The sequence below is a fragment of the Myxocyprinus asiaticus genome, chromosome 39, assembly GCF_019703515.2.
Source record: "Myxocyprinus asiaticus isolate MX2 ecotype Aquarium Trade chromosome 39, UBuf_Myxa_2, whole genome shotgun sequence".
NCBI lineage: Eukaryota > Metazoa > Chordata > Actinopteri > Cypriniformes > Catostomidae > Myxocyprinus > Myxocyprinus asiaticus.
The window spans coordinates 4348626-4365957 of record NC_059382.1 but is presented as its reverse complement, the minus strand read 5'-3'; the positions used below and the strand labels follow the sequence as shown (position 1 = coordinate 4365957).

General features: G+C 38.1%; 1 protein-coding gene across 4 annotated transcripts in view; it reads left to right on the top strand.

Moving 5' to 3' along the window:
• The window catches only part of LOC127429880 (rho guanine nucleotide exchange factor TIAM1-like), a 102460-nt gene that overhangs the window by 41229 nt on the left and 43899 nt on the right, over positions 1-17332 (top strand). For 3 of the 4 annotated variants that reach the window (XM_051679207.1, XM_051679201.1, XM_051679202.1), the window contains exons 2-7: positions 973-1072; positions 2831-3748; positions 8498-8701; positions 9322-9595; positions 13944-14116; positions 15374-15598. In XM_051679207.1, coding sequence (XP_051535167.1) covers positions 2870-3748; positions 8498-8701; positions 9322-9595; positions 13944-14116; positions 15374-15598 — 1755 coding nt within the window. In that variant the 5' untranslated portion in view covers positions 973-1072; positions 2831-2869. Of the gene's footprint in view, positions 1-972; positions 1073-2830; positions 3749-8497; positions 8702-9321; positions 9596-13943; positions 14117-15373; positions 15599-17074; positions 17210-17332 lie in introns of those variants that run through there. The other variant, XM_051679204.1, reaches the window with a different exon arrangement.

Genomic DNA, 17332 nt, shown 5'->3' with positions numbered 1-17332 from the left:
TAAATAATTAAATGGACATGAAATATTGAACTGAGTTGAAATTACGTTAGTATGCGAGAAGAAAGAGACTGCAAAGTCTCCAGAAACAGCTAAATTCAACCTCTTGTTCTGCTGATGTTTATATTGCGAAATGACCATCCTACTCTTCATTATCCTGCTAATTACACAAATAATTGCCAAATATATAAATACATGGAAATGGAATATTGATTTCAGTTTAAATCATTTTATTAGCTTTTCTTGTAAATATTGCAGAGTGATATGAGAAGTAGGAAAGATAACTCACAATACCTGGTTAACCAGTGAAATAACACTTTATCCCCAGATGTGCATAAAAAGAAGTACTGCTGGACTGACATTATAACGTTCTTAAAAATCACAAAACTAACCTCAGTGTTGTGAGTTCTTTGTTGTTTATTCAATAACAAAGGCCTCTAGATGAATATGTATCAGGAAATTCTGAAGGAATAAATCACTGCTCAGCATATACATGTCTAGGGTGTTTGTCTTTAGTTGAGTAATTATACTAGCGAGTACGGTTTTCATTAGATTACTCTGCACTGTGTGCTTACTGACCTCTCTCGTACTGAAGGAATAATGGAGCGTTTTTATTTTATTGTGTACCCATATTTCCATTAATACTGGCATACATCTGAAGCAGCAGTAACCACAAGTTGATATATCTGCGACCACACACACTCACACAAACACACGCAGCCTCTCATGTGTCGTGTGAAAGTGAACTCCATCATCTTGCGTTTGTTGAAGCTGTCCAAAGCGTTTGAACATGTGTGGTCTCCAATCACAGCAGCAAATCCCTTCAATTGCTCTTACAGGTTTCATTCTGTCAGATTTCTCTGCGGTTACTTTAATTTTACCTCACAACAGCATGGCCCCTATTCTACCTTAGAAACTGCTGTGTTTGGATTCTTTCGACTAGCACATTTACGACTCTCTGTCTATCTCTTTCAGAATTTGGAAGTCATCGTAACACCGCAAACTGCATAGATGTTGGAGCTGATTTGTATGAAGATGGAAATCTGTCATGACTGATGTCATTGCCAGACTGCAGGTAATATCAAACACATGCTGTAGCTGTCAGACTCAACGGATGGCGTTATGCAAATATACATGTCGAACGAATCTAGAGTATAAGTGAATGTGATAATGCTGGGAATTCAATCTAATAAGAAATGGGAACAACACTTTACAATAATGTTGTATTCATTAACATTATTTCACTACATGAGTTAACATGAATAAATAATGAACCGAACTTTTACAGCATTTATTAATCTTGCTTAACAGAATATTCTGGGTTCAGTTTAAGTTAAGCTCAATCAAAAGAATTTGTGGCATAATGTTAATTACAACAAAAATGAATTTTGACTCATTCCTTCTTTTTCTTTAAAAAAAGCAAAAATCAAGGTTTCAGTGAGGCACTTATAATGGAAGTGAATGGGGGCCAATCCATAAATGTTAAAATACTCACTGTTTCAAAAGTTTAGCCACAAGACATAAACAATATGCGTGTAAACATGATTTTAGTCTGATAAAATCACTCACAGATTTTCTGTGTAAATTTATATCCAATTTTACAACTTCATTACCATGATGAAGTAATGCCGTAAACCCTGTAATCCAGCAAAAATTACGATTTAAATAACTTTCCAGCTCAAATAACACGAGTTTAAACAGAAAAATCAACTCAGAGCCTCACAGTAACCTCGATTTTTGCTGCTGATTTTTTTTTTTTTTTTTTGTGGCAATCAACAATATGCCAAAGTTGCTGTCAGTTGAGCTTAAATTGTATTAAACCCTGAATTATCCTTTAAAACATTTTTAAAATGCTGTTAAATATATTTTGTGCATTGTTAGTTCATGATACCTACCTAATGCATTAACTAATGTTAACAAATGTAACCTTATTGTAAAGTGTTACCAGAAATGTATTAAATAATTATTTGGGGAATTTTAATAATATGTACTATATTATACTAAAGCAGTGTTTCCAAACTGGTTTTTGTTCAGGATCCAGATAGGCTGAGTAGGAAAACTGACAACTTTGTAAATGCTTGGAATCAACACTGGGCCAAATATTACATCTCTGTTAGTCATATTACCAAATGATAGGCAATTACCATAGAATTTGATTGGACTCATGGCCTTTGATGTCAACAGCAAAAGAAATGGGACATTTTCTCCCTTATAAAAGTTGATAAGCCCATTTATTTTATTATCCTAAATATACACTGTTATATTGTCAGTTGCATTTTATTATTTGCATTTAGCATTGTTTTTTCACCTGATTATCTGCGACCCTACCAAAGCAGACCTGTAACGCATTTTTGGGACTCAACCCAGAAGTTGAGAACCATTGGACTTTATTTATATTTCCAAGTGTCCATTTGAATTTGCATTAAAATACCATAGAGTTTGATTAGATGTCTTTGACATCAACTACAACAAAAAATATGGGAAGCATTTTCTCTTCCCTTTTAAAAGTTGATTAGCCTATTTATTTTGTTATTATAACTATACATGATTATATTTTAGTTGCATTTTATTATTTGCTTTTAGCATAATTTTTGCCCCCTGTGTTCTGCAACCCTATCAGATAAGATCTGCAACCCATTTTGTTTATTATGTTTATTTAGAGTCCCAAAGAAACCCTACTCCTATCCCTACCCCTAAACCTAACCCTAATAACAGCAAAAGCGACTTTTGCAGCCAGGGGGTTCCTTTCTATATATGACCGGTCGCGGGCCACCAGTTGAAAACCATTGTACTTAAGAATTTACATGCTAGGCCATTTCTTTTATTTCTGCAGGTTGCTTGACCTCTGAATGTGTTTTCGCGACACTGAGCCATGGGTAACGCAGAAAGTCATAGTGGCAGCCATGGTTACTATGGAGACGGGCAGCGTCACCTCTCCCGTAAGCACATGTCCCGCTCACTACGCCTGTCCAGCAAGCAGGCATACAGTTCCCGCCGGACTCCGTCTGGAAAACCGGAACACCGCAACTCTGAAACGAGCACGCGCTCAAGCAGCACTCCCAGTATCCCGCAGTCACTAGCCGACCACGGCCTGGAGCCTTTCAACGACTCCGACATGCTCCCAGACATCAGCGGTCCGATGTGGGTGGACCGCGTGGCTATGAATCTCAGACCGATGTCGTTCCACAACCATCCGGCTCATTCGCCTGCTGCGACCCATACCGTTACCACCAAGCAAGTTGCACAAGAAGGCGGCGAGCCACCCAATGGCACGACCCTCCAACGGATGCGGGACGGCGCCCAAGAGGGGGCTACTTTTATGAAGAAGCGCTCCAAGTCTGCGGACATGTGGCGAGAAGATTCACTCGAGGTGTCTTTGTCTGACCTCAGCCAGGAACACATGACCAGCACGGAGGAGATCGGAGACACGCCTGATGATTGCGAACTCTGTTTAAAGTCGTCCCCTCACAGACTGGAGTCGCTGGACTCAAACCGCACCAATTCTTTAGATGAACTCTATGGACCAAAGAGCCCCACCTGCAGGCCGCCACACGGACGCTATGTGAAATGGCACAAGGGCCATGCCGCCACGAGTCGAGAAGCTGAGGATGATAAATTGATGTCGCCATGTGAAGATGATGGCGCCGCCTATGGAGCATACACACTGCCCTGTCGCCGGTCACACTGTCTATCAGAGGGACCGACCAATCATCAAGGAGTTATGCAAGGGAGGCGGGCAAAAACCACACAGGTGAGAACAACAGATTTTTAAAAGGCTAGTCCTTTTGGGACATTTTTCTGTAAGTTATACTTCGTAATCCACACTGACGATAGTACAGTCAATAGTGAAGTGAAATTCACAGCATCTTACACTGTGTTTAAAGGAATATTCTGTGTTTATTTACAAGTTAAACTCAATTGACTGCATTTGTGGCATAATGTTGATTACCAAAAACATTTATTTCCACTCGTCCAACAGGAACTCATTTTGGGGCACTATTTGCCCCCATGTGCCTAAATGAATTTTGGGGGTATTTTTGTCACTTTTGGTGCCATTTTTGCCCCAATCCCCCCTTAATTTTTTTGACCTTGGCTACATATTTTTTATATCACAACTAAATGATTTTACATATATTTCAGTGTATCCGTTGGTTTAATTGTAATTAATTGGTTCCATAAATACATTTGTCAATTCATGAGTCATCTATTAATGTTCCTTCGTGTAATTTAACTTGTGCTGTTTATCATTGTTTTGATTGTGGTTTTTTTTGGTTTAATTAGTTGCATAATGTAAATTTATGTCGCTGTTTATGACTTATGATGCCGTTATCTTAACTGAGATCATTATTTTTTTTTTGTGCCATAAAAATACTTCACTGTTTTTAAAATTAAAGATATTCTCTCCTTAACGTCAGTGTAGCAGGCTTCTTAAGTTTAGTCGCTTGTAGGTAACCTTTTTTTTAAGTAGCTTGACTGTACTTGAACTGCTTGAAAATATGAGTATCTTGTAGCTTAGGAAGCTACAGATACAAAGTACACGTACCATTCATGCAACTGCTAATTGTTTTGCGTTAGTGTAGGCGTGCAGTGGAGAATGCTAGTTTAGCTATGAATGTTTGCTGTGATTAATCCCACAGATTCTATCATATTTCTCCACATGAAAAGAGATTGTACATTTGAATAAATGAATTTTTGGTGTAAATCTTCACCAACTTCACTATTGTTTTACATCAGATAGTATTATTTGACTCAGTCCAGTGAATTAGTGGGTTGTTCTTTCGGTTCTGTCTGTGTACCAACAAGTTTTCTGCTGGTCATTCTCACATGATCCTGGAGTCAAACTTCTGTGAAAACAACTCGCTGCTTTTGTCATGCTAATGAGCTGTAACTGACAGATGAACACGAATGTTAGTGAGAGATAGAGTGTGAGGTGGTGCACCGGGGGAAAAAATCCCAGTAAAAATATCTAGCATCCTTAGAACACGATAAATTTACCAAAAGCAAAATTGCATAACTTTGTAAAATTGTGATTAAGCATAAATCTTATTTGCCAGTAGGTTAAGAAAAATATATTCAATTCAAGATATATTCCCTGAAAACAAGCCGATATTTAAAGCGCTATAACTTTATCAGACCTGTGTCACTGTGTGTAAAATGCTCACTACACAACCTACAGCATGTCCTCTGCTTCTGAAGACACAACGTGCTCCAGCCAACAGGTAGGAGAAATCTGATCAAGATATTGGTTTATGTCATGTTAGAGTAGTGAAGAGGAAAACTGTCCTCGTTACAAGAGATTGAGGGTTCCAGCCCTCTCTCTCTCTCTCTCTCTCTCTCTCTCTCTCTCTCTCTCTCTCTCTCTCTCTCTCCCTCTCTCCCTCTCTCTCTCCCTCTCTCTCTCTCTCTCCCTCTCTCCCTCTCTCTCTCTCTCTCTCTCTCTCCCTCCCTCTCTCTCTCTCTCTCGTGCTCTCTCTCTCCCTCCATCTCCCTCCCTCTCTCTCTCTCTCCCTCCATCTCTCTCTCTCTCTCTCTCTCTCTCTCTCTCTCTCTGTCTAAATCACAGATTTTTCAGGTTTAGTTGGGACATTCCAGAATTGGAGGACAATCAAAACTCTTCAAAATTTGACTTTAGTTCACATTTTTCATTATGTATTTTAAGAAAAGAGGTAATAAACCTTCAGAAAACTGTATTCGTCTAGCTTAGGCATCAAATAAAAATTTGAATTCGTTTAAGAAAACTGATGAGGGTGCAACCCTGTTACTTAAAAAATGGTAACAGGGTTGCACACTCACGCTAATATGAGCAATTTCTCAAGGAAATATGCTAATTTGGGAATTAAATTTCAATGTCAAGATCATTACAGCCATATTTATGAAATAGATAAAGAAACCTTTGAAATAAGTACTTTTTTATACTGATAATGTTAGTAACAGTTTGAGTTGTTTAGATCGACGAAGGCAACCAATGCTGAAAAGATGATACAAAAATTGAAAAATTGAAAATGGAGGAATTAAATTACTTTTCTTCTGTCCATGCTGTTAGCAAAGTTCTTCATGATGTAATTCCTTGTTTGCCATGTGACCTATTGTTTTTCCATGTCCTTAATCAGGCTAGATTGGTTTCGGTAACAGGGTTGAGCACAAAATGTAGGACACAACTTAAATACAAAATAAATTAAAATGTTTTTTACACCCTTAAAAGACACTTATGTCAACCACATCATACAAAAAACTTAATAAAAATAACACTCATTTTAACCATTATATTTGACATGCAATTAGGAAAAATAGCTATTTTTGGGGGAATGATTGAATTTGAATAATTTTTACATTTATATTAGTAATTTGTTTTAAGATGGCTTCATTGTTCACAGCAAGTACATTTTTTCATTATTCTGAGCAGGGACTAAAAATGAAATGGTAAATGGTCTGCACTTGTATAGCGCCTTTTTTAACCTTAGCGGTTCCAAAGCGCTTTACACTGTGACTCATTCACCCATTTACACACACACTCACACGCCAATGACAGTAGAGCTGCCATGCAAGGTGCTAGCCTGCCATTGGGAGCAACTTGGGGTTCAGTGTCTTGCCCAAGAACACTTCAGCATGTGGAGTCATGTGGGCTGGGAATCAAACTGCCAACCCTGTAACTATTGGCCATCCCGCTCTACCACCTGAGCCACAGCCACCCAATATTTTTCATTTTGATTCATTCTGAGCAAAAACTGTATTTTTCATTCCGGTTCAGAAGTTCCGCAGCCTCCTTTCCAAAAGCGAACCAGTTAGAACAAAATAAAAGAACGGAAAATGACAGTACTCTGTGCTAAGTTGTAAGTGAAATACCAATTGCAGTGTTGCCAGATCTCGCAAGAGAAACAAGCGACCTGATCTGGAAAAACAAGCCCAAAATAAGACACTTGCCACACCAAAATAAGCAATTACATTTTTTCCTGTGTGGTGGATTTATCAGCATAGAAATCATAACAAGCAATTAAGTATAATTTAATTACAGATCTGCTTCTCAGTCAAAACCAGGCGGCATCAAATCTGTATTAATGCATCATATCTAACAATATAATCAAACAACTGCGCAATGTACTTTTTACTTCTAATAATGGTTTCCTTGTACCTGGATTAGCTGTGCACGTGTATGTATTAATTATGCATAGTTGATAAAAAGATCTTAATTCAGAGAATGCGACATCCACAATGAGCAATTAGTCAAAGAAATGTGTGATGCAGCACTTTCCTTCAGGATCAAAGCACATTTTTAATTTTTTGGGCAACGTGAAGTGGTGTAGTTCCAAGTATTTACTGTGTTAAACCCTTTAGCCTTTAGTTTCATGAAATAATTATTGGAACAAAAGTAACCGGTTATAACCGGTTGTTTTCACTCCGGAACAATTGAAAATCACTTTGTTCCTGTTTTTGGTTACGTTCTGCTAAAAATTTAGTTCATTTTCTGTTTTCGTTTTTGTTCCATGAACCATTTTTAGTCCGTGATTCTGAGCATTCTGAGCATCTATTCTTTGAAAATTTATGAGAACAGAGAATGCATCAGATTTGTTTCCAGATTAGTTTTCCAGAACTGTCCTAAATCGGATTTGTTGCTCAGTTTGAAGCAAAATTGGCCCTGATTAGTGATTAATTAGTTTTTGAACAAAGCTCGCCAAATGAGCTCTGCAGCGATCGTCCACTTCTATGAAACACTGTGAATGACCCTACACAATCAAACTATATATTTGCAAATATCAGAATTTTTTTCTATAAAATAAAAATATATTGTTCATATGCTTATATGTAATTTGATAATAATTTGATTACATGATTCCCAATGCTTCATGGGATTGTAGTTAATTAAAGACGGCTAAAAAAAGTAGACAAAAAAGTTTTTTGTTTGTTCTACATCCCCTATTCTTTCGGTATTTGTTTATGAAAGAATTTTAGGTAATTTGACAATGTTTTTAGATCTGTTTAACATATTTTACAACATTTAAAACCATTCTATAGATTTTCACAGATTTTCAGTGCAGAAAGTGCGCTGAAAATAAAGCTGCAGATTTTGTCATTACATTTTATTATCCATATCTGCATTATTTCGGTCATTGTGCTTTCATCCTGTAGATATAATGTATGGACATTATTGAGTAATTTTGTAGTCGAGAACTGTAACCCACAATAAACCGAATAATCGATTACTCGTAAATTAAAATGTAAGTTAAAAATATGTAAGTGAAATTTAGAATAAAAAAAAAATACAAATAATATATATATATATATATATATATATATATATATATATATATATATGAGGTTGATATATTTTTAATAGTTGACTAGCTGGTGCAGAACGAGTACTCGATTAATCGATTACTTACTCGATTATCGACTACTAACACTGATAATAGGTCAGTTATCTTAACTTTAGGGTCTCTGTAATTGACTTAAACATGTATCGTATCACACGCTGACCTTTGACCTGTACGTACTGTGTGTTCAGGATGTCACGGCAGGGGACGGCAGTGATTATGAGGACAGCGGAATCGATGGGACAGGAGACAGCGAGGCATCTCATCAGGCTCGCCGCTACAAGACCATGTCAGCGTCTTTCTCTGCCTACTCCACATCAGCAGGGGGCGCCTTCGCTGGCAGTGACAGTGGTAGCAGCAGCGGGGCTGGGGCCGAAACCTCAGATGGCACACAGGTAGGTTATGTGACTTACTGTTACTGCTGTGCTTGGCAGTTGATATTTTAATACATTGTAGGTTATTTGTAAGAGTGCATATTTTGTTTCCCTTTTCTGTTTGTGAGAGCATGCGGGAGCGCAGACATTTCAGAATAAGAGTCCCTGGTATATTTCGGGCTTGTTTATAATTAAAAACCCAGTGATATGCACCATTGCACATGCACTTATTTCATTTTGATTGGATTGAAACATGTTAGCCTATGATAATATCAGTTCATATTATTTTCCCCACCCACACTGCCTTAGTGAAGTCAGCAGAAAGGAAAAGTAATTTCAGAGGCAGAAAAAGTTATTTCGATTAATCATTATGAAAACAACATTTTTGTAAAAATAATGTGCACCCTTTAATCATGCACATTAAGACCAGGGACATTTAAAAATATTATAACTAATAAGGGTCCGTTTTGATTTCAAGAACAAATGTTATAATCATTTTATTCATTTATTCATCATTATATTATAATATGACCATAAAGCTAGCTAAAAGCTAAGCTAAAGAGCAATTTTCAAGTTTGTGATGCAGTTTACAATCTGTACGGTAGCAAATGTGATGGACCTGTGTGAGATGTTTTCCTCAGGGAGTCTATGAGAACTTCCGTCAGGAGTTGGAGCAGAACGTGAGTCCAGCGGAGGTTCCCGAGAAGAGAAGTTCAGCGTTCAGCGATGAGCAGAGCAGCGTCACTCTGAGCTCCGCCTACCACACCGATCCTCTGCTGAACGTGGCTGCCGTTCAGGGAACCGTTCGTAAAGCCGGACGCCTAGCTGTCAAAAACTTCCTGGTACACAAAAAGAACAAAAAGGTGGAACTTGCGCCTCGCCGCAAGTGGAAGAGCTACTGGGTGTCTCTCAAAGGTGTGTGATGCTTCTGAAAAGATTAAAATCAGTTTATTTAGATTTTTTCGTTTGTTCAGTTTTCTTTCCAGTGTTGACATATTTCCTGTTGAAACAGTAAGTTGGGACAGGAAGTATTGAAGGGCTCGTCCCTTTAAAAAAAATAGCCAATAGCCTTTAGTTTACATCACAGCCTTGAATTATGATTTGCTACGTGCTATTGCTAGTCATGGCTAGGTGGTATAAGGGGGAGAGGTGTTCTCATTCTTGAGAGTATTTGATTGGACAACATTTTTTATACATCCATGAGTGCAAGATGATTCATCAATTTTTTTTGTTTTTTCCTGAAGAGACTGTAAATTTTAAATGTGCATATATGCTAAAAGTTAACTTTTAGGTTTACATTATAGTATAGAACCACAAAATTAAAAGACATGGACTATAAGACATAAAAATAAAATGTTTTTTGTATGGGGACTTCTATTTAAAATAGTCTTATTTACTTCATGAGGACTTATATTTAGGGGTGGGAAAAAATATAGATTTTCTGATTAATCACGATCTTCATTTGAACGAGCTTGATATCGATTCTTAAATCCCAAGATCGATCTTTTACTCAATCGCAATCATTTATTACAGTGAGAGGAAATCACTCGCATTTGCAACCAAATTTCGTGCTATGAGACTAAAGTGAATATATTTGGCAACTGGCTGGTAAGTGTTTACATTTCACTCACCAGTAATTGTATAGTTTAGTCTTGAAGTGTTCAGCAGTGAGATCCTTTCACAGCGTCTTGAGAGTAAAATTTGTTCCGTGTAACGTGTGTCCAAGACGAGATCGACGCAACACATTTGTCATTGAATAATGTCTCTTTTAATACCCTTTCTGTTCTTTACAGTCAGTTGTTGATCAAAAAAAATAAATAAATGAACATTTAATTCTAATCAAGCATAGCACGGATGAGGTAAAGCCATTCAAGTCCTCTCTCATTAACATGCGCTCTTCTACGCTCTTAACAGAAATGCCGGCTTTTGTTAAAGAGACAGTACCTGGGGGCCTGGGTAGCTCAGCGAGTATTGACGCTGACTACCACCCCTGGAGTCGCGAGTTCAAATCGAGGGTGTGCTGAGTGACTCCAATCAGGTCTCCTAAGCAACCAAATTGGCCCAGTTGCTAGGGAGGGTAGAGTCACATGGGGTAACCTCCTCGTGGTCACGATTAGTGGTTCTCGCTCTCAGTGGAGCGTGTGGTAAGTTGTGCGTGGATTGCGTAGAGTAGCATGAGCCTCCACATGCTGGGAGTCTCCGCGGTGTCATGCACAACGAGCCATGTGATAAGATTGACGGTCTCAGAAGTGGAGGCAAATGAGACTTGTCCGCCGCCACCCAGATTGAGGTGAGTAACCGCGCCATCACGAGGACCTACTAAGTAGTGGGAATTGGGGAGAAAAGGGGATTTAAAAAAAAGAGAGAGTACCGGTTTTAGCATGTGTTCAAATAATCTATGTAAATACTTGTAAATAATCAAAATTAAACAATAAATATGTACTGTAACAAAAAATTATATATATGAAATATATTGTCTTATTTATTGATTGAATACAATGGTTTGTTCATTTTTTAGAGCCAAAATGTAACCAAATGGATGAAAAAGTAATAAAATATAATTAGTAAAATATACATTTTCCTAATGTACCTAGTCAGAATGTCCCCTGTTTAATTAACAGTATTAGATAGAAGAGAATTTCTTTCATATGTAAGCAAAAGGGACGTTATAACTGAAATATCCCCATATGAATCACTATCGAATCGAGAGCTTGTGAATCGCAATCGAATTGGGAAATCTGTATCAATACCCAGCCCTGCTTGTATTAATAATTTTTTAAAACATTTACTTTTTCTACGAACTAGACTGACTGGTGGTGAATGCCCAATTTTACCAGCCTCTTAGAGTTTTTACCAACCATTTTGATTTTCTTCATTCAAATATGTTAAATAATTTACTATACAGTGGTGTGAAAAAGTGTTTGCCCCCTTCCTGATTTCTTATTTTTTTGCATGTTTGTCACACTTAAATGTTTCAGATCATCAAACAAGTTCAAATATTAGTCAAAGATAACACAAGTAAACACTAAATGCAGTTTTTAAATGAAGGTTGTTATTATTAAGGGAAAACAAAATCCAAACCTACATGGCTCTGTGTGAAAAAGTGTTTGCCCCACCTGTTAAAACATAACTTAACTGTGGTTTATCACACCTGAGTTCAATTTCTCTAGCCACACCCAGGCCTGATTACTGCCACACCTGTTCTCAATCAACAAATCACTTAAATAGGACCTGCCTGACAAAGTGAAGTAGACCAAAAGATCTTCAAAAGCTAGACATCATGCCAAGATCCAAAGAAATCCAAAGAAAATGAGAAAGAAAGTAATTGAGATCTATCAGTCTGGAAAAGGTCATAAAGCCATTTCTAAAGCTTTGGGACTCCAGAGAACCACAGTGAGAGCCATTATCCACAAATGGCGAAAACATGGAACAGTGGTGAACCTTCCCAGGAGTGGCCGGCCGACCAAAATTACCCCAAGAGAGGTCACAAAAGACCCCACAACAACATCCAAAGAACTGCAGACCTCACTTGCCTCAGTTAAGGTCAGTGTTCATGACTCCACCATAAGAAAGAGACTGGGCAAAAATGGCCTGCATGGCAGAGTTCCAAGATGAAAACCACTGCTGAGCAAAAAGAACATTAAGGCTCGTCTCATTTTTGCCAGAAAACACCTTGATGATCCCCAAGACTTTTGGGAAAATACTCTGTGGACTGATGAGACAAAAGTTGAACATTTTGGAAGGTGTGTGTCCCATTACATCTGGCGTAAAAGTAACACCGCATTTCAGAAAAAGAACATCATACAAACAGTAAAATATGGTGGTGGTAGTGTGATGGTCTGGGGCTGTTTTGCTGCTTCAGGACCTGGAAGACTTGCTGTGATAAATGGAACCATGAATTCTGCTGTCTACCAAAAAATCCTGAAGGAGAATGTCCGACCATCTGTACGTGACCTCAAGCTGAAGCGAACTTGGGTTCTGCAGCAGGACAATGATCCAAAACACACCAGCAAGTCCACCTCTGAATGGCTGAAGAAAAACAAAATGAAGACTTTGGAGTGGCCTAGTCAAAGTCCTGACCTGAATCCTATTGAGATGCTGTGGCATGACCTTAAAAAGGCAGTTCATGCTCGAAAACCCTCCAATGTGGCTGAATTACAACAATTCTGCAAAGATGAGTGGGCCAAAATTCCTCCAAAGCGCTGTAAAAGACTCATTGCAAGTTATCGCAAACGCTTGATTGCAGTTGTTGCTGCTAAGGGTGGCCCAACCAGTTATTAGGTTTAGGGGGCAATCACTTTTTCACACAGGGCCATGTAGGTTTGGATTTTGTTTTCCCTTAATAATAACAACCTTCATTTAAAAACTGCATTTTGTGTTTACTTGTGTTATCTTTGACTAATATTTGAACTTGTTTGATGATCTGAAACATTTAAGTGTGACAAACATGCAAAAAAATAAGAAATCAGGAAGAGTGCAAACACTTTTTCACACCACTGTATTTACAAAAGAACAGTGGTTTAGGCTTCCCCTAAAGTTGTGTTAGGTCTAACTTTCTTTCCCAATTTGCTAGGAAAAAATACATCTTTTTTTAAAAATATTTTAATTTATTTTTTTGGTTCTCCAAGCTTGTGTTGTTGCTTTTCTTGTCAAATGTCAATCCGAGACTTGTTACTTGTTTCACAGAAAATACCCACATTTGGCTGGCTGGTGGCGGGTGTTAATTTCACACCATGCCTGCCATCATAAACAGGTTTTACAGCTTCCTATAAAACCTTTTGAACGAGAAGGAAAAAGTGACAGCTTGTTATGTTGTTCCATATGGGGGAAAGAATAATAGATTGTTATACTTCTGCTAGGGAGATTTGAAACTTGAGGCTCTTGTATTTCAAGCATGCAAATGTTTATATGTTTCCTTTAACTTGATACTGATAATGTAAGACTTTTGACATTTTCTAGAGCTCTGTGTCTTTGCCAACAGTGTGAAAACTGATCAAAATCAAAGCTGAACAAATAAGCCAATAAGTGTGTGTGCATTATATTGGATTCTCTTTAAGAAAGCAGGGCCGAACTTCTTATTTTGGCCACTGGAGAGCAGAGTTCAATCAATAAACCAGAAAAAACTCCAGCGTATTGGTTGTCCTGCTTCTCTCTGTTCCCCCGGAAACAGCAACTGAGCGACAGTCGGCTGTGTTAATTGAACTCACCATGAATAATTGTGAATTTCTGATGCTTGAGTGACTGTCCTAATTTGTCCTCCCAGGATGCACTCTGTTTTTCTACGAGACAGATGGGCGGTCGGGGATTGACCACAACAGTGTTCCTAAACACGCCGTGTGGGCTGAAAACAGCATCGTCCAGGCTGTCCCAGAACACCCCAAAAAAGATTTCGTCTTCTGCCTGAGTAACTCACTCGGTGACTCATTTCTTTTTCAGGTAAACGACCATTCAGTGGAAAACCTTAATCTTGCCCCTTTCCATACTGTATAGTGCCTACTATTTTTTTTTTTAATAGTATGTGCAACAGTGTGTATTATGCCAAAATAAATGTTTCAAACAGTAGTATACTACATTATTGTCACAATGATAGACAAAGACAGGGAGAACACAAGGGCTTTAAATACACAAGAACTAACTAGGTAACAAAGGATAGTTTAAAGGGATAGTTCCCCTAAAAATGAAACTTCTCTCATCGTCTACTCACCCTCATGCCATCCCAGATGTGTATGACTTTCTTTCTTCTACAGAATACAAATGAAGATTTTTAGAAGAATATATCTTCTCTGTAGGTCCATTCAGTGTAAATGAATGGTGACCAAACTTTGAAGCTCAAAAAGCATTAAAAAAAAAAAAAGCATAAAAGTAATCCATACGACTCCAGTGGTTAAATCCATATCGTTAGATGCTACATAATAACTGTGGGTGAGAAACAGATCAGTATTTAAGTCCTTTTTCTACTAGAAATCTCAACTTTCAAACAGCCCTCCTAAGCGCTCCTAAGAGTTCTACTTCATTTGTTTTTGGCGACTCACATTCTTCATGCATATCGCCACCTACTGGGCAGGAAGGACAATTTTTAGTAAAGAAGGACTTAAATATAGATCTGTTTCTCACCCACACCTATCACATCGCTTCTGAAGATATAGATTTAACCACTGGAGTCTTATGGATTACTTTTATGCTGCCTTTATGTGCTTTTTTAGCTTCAAAGTTTTGGACCATGTTAACTTTTGTATGGACTTACAGAGCTGAGATATTCTTCTAGAAATCGTTGTTTGTGTTTAGCATAAGAAAGTAAGTCATCTAAATCTGGGATGGCATGAGGGTGAGTAAATGATGAGAGAAGTTTCATTTTTGGATGAACTCTTCCTTAAAGGGAGACACCAAGAACAAGACACTTGAACAATTCACAAGAACTTCAAATTAAAAGTCACACCTCTAGCAACCCCTACTGGCCGCTAGGGGAAAGTCCCATAAGTTACAAGCATAATGCATTGTATGTTGCAGTATTCAGTGCAGTGTTGAACAAAAATATTGTAGATCATCCAAATATTCCACACGTACAGGACGTCTGAATACTGTGTACTCCATACAGCTGAAATAGTTTGAGTAGTATAATAGTATGCTATTCCAAACATAGCCTGTCATTGCACCCAGAATGTCTAACTTTTAACCTTTGACCTCTTTGCACAGACCTGCAGTCAGACTGAGCTGGAAAACTGGATCACGGCTATCCACTCAGCCTGCGCCACAGCCGTTGCTCGGCAACATCACCGTGAAGACACGGTGCGTCTCCTGCGAGCGGAGATCCGTAAGCTTGAGCAGAAGATCGACATGGATGAGAAGATGAAGAAAATGGGAGACATGCAGCTCTCCGCCGTCACAGACACCAAAAAGAGAAAGACCATCCTGGAGCAGGTCAGTGATTCTCCATGTTGAAGAAATATACAGCAATGTGGATCGGGATTTTTGATTAATGAGATTTCACTATGGGCAGGGCTACCTAATGCGATGATACATAAAATAAAATCCAAGAGATACATGGTTAGAACATGTTATTTTTGCAAAGCTGTGTATGTTATTGTCTGCCAGAGCCATTTGTATCAATCATAAAACGTTACAGTTAAAGGAATAGTTCACTTAAAAATAAATTCTCTCATCATTTGCTCATCCTCATGCCATCCCAGATGTGTATGACTTTCTTTCTTCTACAGAACACAAATGAAGATGTTTAGAAGAATGTCTCAGCTCTGCAGGTCCATATAATGCAAGTGAATGGTGATCAGAACTTTGAAGCTCCAAAAATCACATAAAGGAAACATAAAAGTATTCCATATGACTCCAGTGGTTAAATCTATATCTTCAGAAGTTATATGATAGGTGTCGGTGATAAACAGTACAATATTTAAGTCCCTTTTTACTCTAAATCTCCACTTTAATGTTCACTTTCAAATGTGAAAGTGAAACTAAACAGGCACCACATATGACTTTCAGATGTAAAAGTGAAAGTAGAGATTTAGACTTAAATTTTGATCTGTTTCTCACCCACACCTATTATATTGCTATGGATTTTACCACTGGAGTCATATGGATTACTTTTGTTTCCATTGTGTGATTTTTGGATCTACAAAGGTCTGATCACCATTCACCTGCATTGTATGGACCTGCAGAGCTGAGATATTCTTCTAAAAATCTTTGTTTGTGTTCTGCTGAAGAAAGTAAGTCACACATCTGGGATGGCATGAGGGTGACTAAATGAGAGAATTTGCATTTTTGGGTAGACTATCCCTTTAAAATAGCCTTTGTATTTGTAAACAGTTGATCTCAGTTAATACTGAGCTGTTTTATCTCAGCGCAGTTTTCATCACTGTAATTCTGATGCTGTCACAGTGTTGACAGAACATTGATTCACTCGCTGAAATCGCTGCAAAAGTTCACGTTCCACTTAATGGATGTTTACGCGAGAAACGGAGCTCAAATGGCCCAAAGCCCAGCGGTAGGAGCAAAGTGGCTGTCTGTGCATGTGTATTTGTGTGTGTATTTAATTTTGGCAGCATCGGGTAACTCGGGTTACACATTGTGCCCTGTTGAATGGCAGCAGGCTGGAGTTCCTGCAGAGTTCCAGACCTCTGTGCCAGTGGAATGTGTAGCGCTCTTGTTTGCTACTTTGCGTGTTGCCCGGGCCTTTGCCCCCCTCCGCTGCATCTTCTAAAAAAAACATCCATCCCAGAGTGGCTGGGAGGAGACGGCATAGTGAATAAACCCACTCCGCTGCCCCCAAAACTACATTTTATTAGACGACCAGATCAAACCAGACTAAACAATGCATGGAAGCTACCAGATACGTTGAAATGACCTTTACGGGAAAATATTTGGCTATGATTTTGGCGACGCAAAAGACTTCATCTGCAGTAGTCTTATCAAAGAATAGATTTAACTTTGTTTTTTGTTTTTAATTCATCAAAGTTTGCATCATGGACGTCTTTAATAGAAGCAACTGAAATTTTTGGAAAACACTTGAATGCTGTGGTAACATAATTACAACTTGTAATTGTATAAGTTACTATTAGTTAACGCAGTAGTTAACGTTGAACAATAATTTTACAGCACTTATTAATCTTGGTTAATGTTAATACATATACTAATACATTT